This window comes from Phyllostomus hastatus, unplaced genomic scaffold, assembly GCF_019186645.2.
Source record: "Phyllostomus hastatus isolate PE091 unplaced genomic scaffold, TTU_PhHast_1.1 phas_scaffold_190, whole genome shotgun sequence".
Classification (NCBI taxonomy): Eukaryota; Metazoa; Chordata; class Mammalia; order Chiroptera; family Phyllostomidae; genus Phyllostomus; species Phyllostomus hastatus.
Window position 1 is genome coordinate 111,335 of NW_025334014.1, and position 9,548 is coordinate 120,882.

Here is a 9,548-nt window from a genome sequence, read left to right on the forward strand (position 1 = left end):
GGCATACCCTGAAAACAATAGATTTTCCTTTTTCAAATTAAATTTCTGATGAGTTATTTTATAGGTCAATTAAAATTATAAAAAATATATTGATTTAAAAAATTATCCACTGAAGAGGCACACAAGTAAAAAAAAAAGTAACACTGACAAAGCAGCTTCAAGAAGTACCAAATATGATTCAAAGTCTAAAGTGACAGAATGACATAACATGAAATGGTACATCAGTGTTTATTGAAAAGTATAGTGCCTTTGTGCTTGAAATCTCAATTTATTATCTTTATTTTATCACCCACACATTTTAATACACTAGTCAGAAAACTTAAACTATGTGTTTTCATTTTTTCAGAATAAAATTTAAGGTTTATATTTCTAACTTCACAAAAATGTGATCATCCTATACCAAAGAAAAGAAAAGACAAAGAAAAGACAAAGAAAAAAAACATAAAAACTTACATTTTAAACACAAATTGTTCATTGGTTCCAATCAAGATCAATATAACAGTTTTACTAATTTTCCACAATTGTTCCAATAAGTTAAAAATTAAATTAGTGGCAATATACAAATGAAGGCAGCCTATTTGTAAATATATAAAACATTTTGCTTATCATTACACATGCAAATATTTCAGTGCTTTATTTTAATTTATCATTCTAAGTTTAAAAGTATAAACCATACCAAATTATTCCATGAAACAGTACAAGATTTTGTCCAGTTTGCATTTTACCCTCACAAAACCTACTAGAATCCCCACCCAATAAGTTTCTCAACAACTTGTAATTTTATCCAAATACAAAGAATACAGGACAAAAAAGGAAATATAAGTAATCCAAGCAAAATTAATGACAGAATCTTTAAAAGATAAATATAATGTTACAGAATTTTAAAAATTAGATAATTGTGTCTATGAGGGATCTTTTAATAAATATTACTACTATTATTACAAGTAATGAATCTTTCCTAATATGCACAGTAATCTAGATTTGTTATTTTTTGTTTAGATAATCATTAATATTGACAGTTAATTTAAAACAGCATTCCAGCCAAAAACACAATTAGCTCTCAATACTTACAACAAATCTACTTAACCATTTTATGAAAACTCCCTAGAGTACACTGAGAAAAAGAATTGAGATATGCTTTTGGTCAAGCTGCCATACAAATTAATAACATATTTATGCTGATTGGTAAGTACTCAAACATATTTATGCTAATTGGTAAGTAAGTATTCAATAATAAAGATTGCTGAATCAAACAACTCACTGATGACCTGCTCCTTGGCTGCCCTCTCCACTCCAACACTGCAGCCCACCCATTCATCCTTCCACCAGCCTCCACTTTGAAATATTTTCTAGGAAAATATTTTGGAGTTCACCACTTTTCTGAGAGCTCCTTTCACATCTTTGTTCCTTAGACTGTAGATCAGGGGGTTCAGCATGGGAATCACTACAGTGTAGAACACTGCAGCCACCTTGTCAGTATCTGCACTGTTGCCAAAACTAGGCTGGAAATAAGTGAAAAGGATTGTCCCATGGAAGACAACAATGGCTGTGAGGTGGGAGGCACAGGTGGAAAAAGCTTTGCGCCTTCCCTCTGCAGAGCGCATCCTCAGGATGGTGATGAGAATAAACAAGTAGGAGGTAAGGATGATCACAATGGTGAGGATCTCATTGAAGGAGGCCACAATGTACAGAAACAGTTCATTCACAGTGACATCAGAGCAAGCAAGAGATAAGAGAGGGAGGCAGATCACAAAAGAAGTGGTTAATCACATTTGATCTGTAGGATGGGATCTCAAGAGTTAAACACAAGTGAATCAGAGAGCACACAGTCCCGCCGAGGTAGCAGCTAGAAACCAGCACCATTCGCAGTTTCTGGGACATGGTGACCATGTACAACAGTGGGCTACAGATGGCCACAAAGCGGTCATAGGCCATCACAGCCAGCAGGAAGATTTCAGTTACCACACACGCAAAACAAGTAGAATTGCACAGCACATCCCAGGAAGGAGATGGCTTTGTCTTTGTTTAAGATATTAGCTAGCATCTTTGGCACAATGAGTTGTGGAGTAACAGAAATCCACCAAGGACAGGTGGCTGAGGAAAAAGTACATGGGAGTGTGAAGTCGAGGGCTGACCTGAATCAGTGCGATCATGCCCAGGTTGCCCCAAACTGTGACTCCATAGATCAGGAGGAACACCATGAACAGAAAGAGCCTCAGCTCAGGGGCATCTGATAACCCAAGGAGAATGAACTCTGTCACGGTGGTACAGTTTTCTTTGTTCATGTTCACACTTTATTGAGTTTGGAGAAAAGTATTAAAAGTTAGTCTCCATTGCATGATCCCAAAGTTGTCTTCACTGTCTCCTAAAAAGACATGAAAATAAGTAGGAGAGATAATCTTTTCAGCAAATACAACATTGCTCTTGTGATGTTTAGAACATATCCAAACATTGCAGCGTACGAATGCATAGAGCTCACAGTTTAATTCACAGATCACCGAAAAGCACTCACATCCGTAAGAGTCTATGCGATTCCTTAAACTAGACCTATACAGTTCAGGACAGGGAAGTGAATCATTAGAAAGACATTAAATATTATTTAATTAGCAATATCATGTTATGAAGTTCAAATCCCTTTTTTCTTGCTCACTTTTTAGTCAGTACTGGAAAGATTGGAATCTCAGGAAATATTTTTTTATATTATACTGTTTTCCATGGAAATGATAAGAAGTATGTTTATTTAAGACTACTAACCCACAAGGGTTCTTTTTATTAATGTGTTTTAGATGGCAAAAGCAGCTTTTGTGCATTTTTTCTATGAAGTAAGCATAGTTACTTTATTAATTAGATATTTTATGTCAGCTACTATTTAGCAAACTGGTACTCTTGGATTTAAACTTCCTGTAACTTGATTCTGAAACTTTCTAATGACCTATTTGACAAATGAATTCACTGCTTTATATCTATTTGAAGAAGTAATCAAAGATGTGAATATGAAATTATTAACAGAAATGTTTGCTGCCACACTGCAGCATTATGACAGTAAAACGTAACAAGAAAGTGTCAAGCAGGAGGAAAATGGTGACACTGTGATATATACATATTGTGGAAAACTACATAGCTAGGAAAATTATAGTTTTGTGTAACTTTCATGTCTTGAAACATGACCATGCTAAAATGGCAAGTTAAAAAATAGGAAGCCAGATTGCCTAGATAAGATATTATATATACACATAATATGAATTTATATTTAATCTTCACAACACACATAAAACATAAATATTTTATTCCAATCATTTTTTAAAACAAGCAATGTAGATACTTGCTTGAATTTTCATAAAATATAACTATTAAGGTATTGACTAGGGCAGAAGGGTCAGATATTTAAAACAGGAGATGGATTCATTCAAGGCGTTTGACAGATAGAAAATGCCAGCAGAGGGTGAGAACACTGTCATTTATTCTTTCCCTCCTGACCTTTGGGAGGTATATACATGACTTTAGAGGCACCAACTAATCATTCCTGGAGGAAAGAAAATCTGAACTAAAACTCAGCACAGCCAGGTATTGTTCTCATTCTTCAAATGATTTCAAAGAGGGGAAGAAAATGTGCATTAAGAAATCTCAATTTAAAAGCAAATTATTATTCTAATGATACAATTTTCTCTCTTCAGTGGCCAGTAAAAGTGAGTTTTCTTTTTCTGAGTTCAAAGTAGTATATAATTTTGAAAAAACCTTTTCCTGTTTTCAGATCTAAAGATGAAAAGTCAGGCTGTGATTATTTACAAGCAGTGGTTCTTAACCAGGAGTGATTTGTTTTCCTATGGACGTTTGTCGGTGTCTTGAGACATTATTTGTCATCACGACAGGGACAGGTGTGGCTGACAGCACGTAGAGACTAGGGATGCAGCTAAACACTCCATGATGCAAACACCAGCCTTCTCCCCCCAGACATATACCAGTACCAGGGACATGTACATGCAGACATCAAAATATTTTTTGGCCAAAATGTGAAAAATATCGAGGTTGAGAAAACTGCTATGGAGAGACAAGCACATGGTCAAAATAAGTCCTCTCCTTTCTGCTTTAGACATGCTTCAGAAGCATATGTCCCTCCATGAACAGTCCTGAGGGACCCCTACAGCCACTCTGCCTTGGGGTGACCATCAGTGGACCTCCATGCAGGCTTCCTTGATGGAGGTGGTGTGAAAGAGTGGGAAAGGGAAGGAGCGAGAAATCAAACATTCTTCCCAACTTGCTTACACTCTTCCCTTTCACACTAAAAGCTGTTTACAAGATCTTTGGTTCCACAAATTAGATTGTTCCCATTTCTCACTGGATTGTTTCTCAATACACAAAGAGAAAATATTTTCACAAAGGAGTGTTCAAAACATGACATTTCTTAAGAAATTCTCTAGTTAACAGAAGACCAAATACATATTTTTAAATATGCCTAATACTGCTGCCCTCCTTTGCAATTCTTTCTTCTTTTACACGTGGCTGTAATAAATTACCTCAAGGAGAAAATAAGAAGAATATGCTTCCAGATCCCAGAAAATATCATGCATCTCCACTCCCTCCCCAGAAAAACAGTGTAGTCCAACCAACCAGCCTGTGGGATAAACCTTGCCTCCCCTGTTTCTGGAGATATTATGATGGAAAATGCTATAGGCTTTATGGGTTTGTGTGTGTGTGTGTATATCCCTGGGGCCCTATTTCTTAAGCTTCCCCAAACAATCATTGATCTCTGTGGGACACCAACAAGATATCAAGAAAACACCATCATCTTGGGACTCAAATAATTAATGACTTCTATGGGATATAAAGATGGAGAAATCTTTTCCAACTTGACACATATGATTATAGTGCAACACAATTCCTTCAGTGTTCATGATGAATTGCAGAGCATTGTATGCTTCATGCGAGCATTGCTCCGAGAACCGGAGGTCACACTGACATTATGAAATCTGTATACAGGTCTTATAAACTTTGCTTGTCTTGTACTCAAAAGCTCCCTCTTCAAGGACATAAGCTCTAAAATCACACCAGAGTTCTGCCAAATATCAGAAAGAGATGGGACATAATATTTTTAATACTTTTACAAGAGAAAGTCATGTGTTTATTAAAAGCCTAGTTACTCCAGGTATGTTATAAGAAAAGGGAGCCCTGGCTGGTGTAGCTCAGTGGATCGAGCGGCGCTGGCTGTGAACCAAAGTGTCCCAGGTTCGATTCCCAGTCAGGGTACATGCCTGGGTTGCAGGCCATGACCCCCAGCAACTGCACATTGGTGTTTCTCTCTCTCTCTCTGTCTCCCTCCCTTCCCTCTCTAAAAATAAATAAATAAAATCTTTAAAAAAAGAAAGAAAAGGGGATGAAAATTAATATTTATTGAGGTTATATAAGGCATTCCACATGATAACTATATTGTCTTTTAATTTTTACAATCAGAGATCAGAGTCAAGTTTAGTGTCTTCAAAGGAAAATCTATGTCCTTTCCATTGTGCAACACTAGGTCTTCAATAACTTAAAAATATCTTCAAAAATGAACCTGTGGAGATACACTTTATTTGCATCTAGAGGACAGATTTTACTAAAATAATATGCTTAACAAGAAAAGACTTTAGTGTCCATTAGCTTGCTGACTGTATCCTTAACATCTTTATTCCTCAGACTGTAGATCAGGGGATTCAGCATGGGGATCACCACTGTGTAAAACACAGACACCACTTTGACTGTGTGCCTGGAGTTTTGGTAGTTGGGCACACAGTAGAGGAACAGGATGGTGCCATGGAAGATGGTGATGGCTGTCAGGTGTGAGGCACAGGTAGAGAAGGCTTTGCGGCGACCACTGGCTGAACGCATCTTGAGGACAGTGACAAGGATAAATATGTAGGACGTGAGAATAATGAATAGTGTGCTGACCTCATTAAAAGTGGCAAAAACAAAAAGCAGCAACTGGTTGACATGAGTATCAGAGCAAGAGAGGGAGAGCAATGAGGAGAACTCACAGAAAAAGTGGTTGATGGTGTTGAAACCCTGAAATGATAGCTTGATAGCAGAACACGAGAGTATCAAAGAACACACTACTCCCCATGCATATGACCCAACCACAAGCATGGAACAGAGTGTCTGGGACATGGCAACTGTGTAGAGCAGAGGGTTGCAAATGGCCACGAAGCGGTCATAGGCCATCACCGCCAATAAAAAGGATTCAGTTACCACAAAGATACAAAAGAGAAAGAATTGTACTACACATTCCTGAAAAGAAATGGTTCTGTCTTCTACAACTAGGTTCACCAGGGCCTTGGGAGCAACGATGGAGGAATAGCAGAAATCCACAAATGAGAGGTGGCTGAGGAAGAAGTACATGGGGGTGTGCAGTTTGGGGTTAACTCTGATGATAACAATCATCCCAATGTTCCCTACAACAGTGACACTGTAGATGGCCAGAAAAATCAGGAAGAGGGGGACCTGCAGTTCTGGGTAATCTGAGAAGCCCAAGAGAGTGAACGTGGCTCCAGTTTTATTTCTCTCTGACAATATCATGGTTTCTGTTTGTCAGAATCTGAATGAGTCCTGAGAAGAAAAATATTAAGGCAAGTGAGAGTATGAAAAGCTGGGTTAATATCCCCTATCAAACTGGCTGATGAAGCAAAATTTCTTTCAGAATTTCTCTATGGGTTTATTATGCAAGTTACACTGAATGTATAATATTTTAAAACATGATAATCATTTTTAAATAGTAACAGAAGCTTAATACATGAAACAGACTGACAGCTGCCAGAAAGAAGGTGAGGGGACAGAATGAAAGATGGTGAAGAGATTAACCAAAGGACATTCATGGACAACCCATGGACATAGACAACAAGGTGGGGATTGGCTTGGGGAGGAGACAGGGTGAGGTTAGGTGGAAGTGGGGAAAGGGAGAAAAACCTGGAAAAACTATAACAACATAAACAATAAACAATAAAATTTTTTTTAAAAAAATTTCTTTAAGTAAAAATACAATTGCTGAATTAGTTTTTTAAGTTCTCAATGGTAATGTTTGATTCCTAAAAATAATATGAGATCAAGGGACTTATGGTATTTTTAAATCAAATCTACCTATAACACTTCCATCTCTCCTTGAACATGATAATTTCCTAAAAGAAAAGCCAAACATAATACAATGACAGATTTTGTCAGCCCTGAAATCAGTGATGAAAATGATAAATTTCTAAAGTTAATTTTTGCATCAGACATTCACACTATGACATTGAGAATGAACACCCCTAACACTTTAAATTTGTGCTTGTTTTGTTAATTCCATATAACACTTTAACCTTTTTCTTTATGATTCAGTAAATCTGATATTAAATCTTAATTTGTTTTTGTCAGAGAGTATTCTCCTTCAATTCTGGGAGGCCTAATTGTCAATACTTCCTCACTGCTTGAGAAATAATAAAATTAGGAGACATGATAAAGATAATCTAGTTCACTTCCTTATTCTAGAGGTGGCAAAACAGACACTGGAGGAACCTTGACTTTCCCAATGACATGCAAATTAGGACCAATCCATAGGTCTGCACCTAAAGCTCTAATTTCCAAATTCCCTGTTATGTGTCCATTTTTTAATGAAAGACTGATCCATGTTCAAGGTCTAAATACTAAGGTACTTCCTTTATTGATAGGCATACCTTTATGACAAACTAGAGATTCTCAGTGTATGAGCAATAGCCCATGGACAGTGCGCACATGACAAAGCTACACTATAAGGCACCACCAACATGAACTGAGAATGGGATTTGGAGAGACTTTTTCCTCCCAGGAATAACTAACTGTAGGAAAGAAGATTTTGACTGACAAACTTCTCTTCCCCATGTTTCTCTCTCTCTCCCCCACCTTTCCTCCCTTCAAAAAACTATAAAATATTCATTCTGTGCTTGTATCACATGTAAAGAGGGGGGATTAGAAACTTGATATAGGACTGCACTGAGAAGACATTTCATGAGAAAATAGTAATACAAAAGAATTATATAAGGAGGGGAAAAAGGTTTACAGTTGTTTGCATGGAATGTAATACAATAATTACTAAATAATAATACAAAAATAAACTTTGTGTTTCATGTACTCACAATCCTAAACCTATTTGCTTGACCCTGTATTTCTCTAATTGTTGCCTCACACCTCTAAGATCCTCCGATACCAGGAAACCCTCTCTCAGTTATTTCTGGGAAGGTTATCTCTCTTCCCACAACCTGAGAAATAGCTTCAAATGGCCCATCAATAAAGTTGTCAGATCATATGTGAGACTCAAATATTAATGCTATCTGGTCCTTTCTCATAAATTTTAGTATTAAAGACAACCTCAAAAGACAATCTATCACAAAGCCAGACATTCTAATTAATTATCACACTTTTCTTAATACAATGTTTAATTTATCTAAGGCATTGAAGAATTAATGTTATAATTAATGTAATGGTTCTTGTGTCTCAAATGCTATTATTAAATTGCTTGTAAAAATTTCTATATATTTGAGTCCAGGAAATATTATAAGAGTTGAAATCTTCTTATAGTTTTCCCCATTTTATTATAACTTTTGCTCTCAGGACCCAATTAAAGCTGGTCCCTTTTAAATTTTTTCACTAGAGTCTATTTGTTCTCTGCTTATTTCATTTTATTTACATACCTGTATATCTACTTTGACAACTCCTCCAAGAATTTATAGAAGCAAGACAGGGTACATTCCCAAAATTCTCTAAGATTTTATTTCACCCACCCCAGGCACCTGCTGTCTGTAGGGCTGTTATTGGAAAGCTCAGCTGAGCCAGACCCTCTAATGCAAAGCTGTGTAGAACAACGGCAGTCCTCTTCCTGGCACATCCTAGATACATGGCTTTGCAGTGATAAATATTTCTCAGGGACTGCATAGTTCTAAAGGGTAAAGTTGCCCCTCCACATTTGCTCTCTAGATATCATACAGTGAAGTTAATATCAACCTGTCTTTAAAATCTTAAAACAAACCTGCTGTTGGCAAAGGTAGGACCTCTCCTGATGAGGAGTGGTGCATATATTCTTATACCTGTAATCACAACTTTTGGGATATGGACCCTAGAGACTCTCTGTTGCCTCATGCTCTTGAGGTCATGAAATAAACAATTAAAATTAATCACCTTTCTCTGATGTGTATTGGAAACACGGAGCAGCATGAGGGGCATTTCATATGGAAATTTATCTCTTTATTTAAAGTCACTTACCCTAGCCCACTGCTCATTCCAATCCCTTCCTACAATTATCAAAATCACATAATTGTAAAAGTCCCTCATTATCAAGTAACTGTTGTATGCCAGAAATTACCCTTTTCCTCCACACCATCCACTCTAACCACATGGGAGAAGTGTGAGATCCATCAGTTAGGTTATCATGACTTATTGAGAGTTAAAGCAGAAACACTTAGAAAGTTAAATACTCAATTAGGAAGATGATCTAGCTCCTTTCAAATCCCTTCTATTACTCTTTCCCTTTTCTGTATTCTCTAGGTAGTCAGACCTCCTTGATACTTCTAAAA

At 36.8% G+C, this 9,548-nt stretch overlaps 1 protein-coding gene and 1 pseudogene across 1 annotated transcript; both read right to left on the reverse strand.

Annotated features, from left to right (window-relative positions):
- Positions 1–1,349: 1,349 nt before the first annotated feature.
- LOC123832466 lies at positions 1,350–2,285 on the reverse strand (annotated as a pseudogene).
- Positions 2,286–5,508: 3,223 nt separating this feature from the next.
- Positions 5,509–6,546, reverse strand: LOC123832438 (olfactory receptor 5D18-like). Its single transcript, XM_045860085.1, is given in 1 exon segment — positions 5,509–6,546. A coding segment is annotated over 1 exon segment (1,038 nt).
- Positions 6,547–9,548: the final 3,002 nt, after the last annotated feature.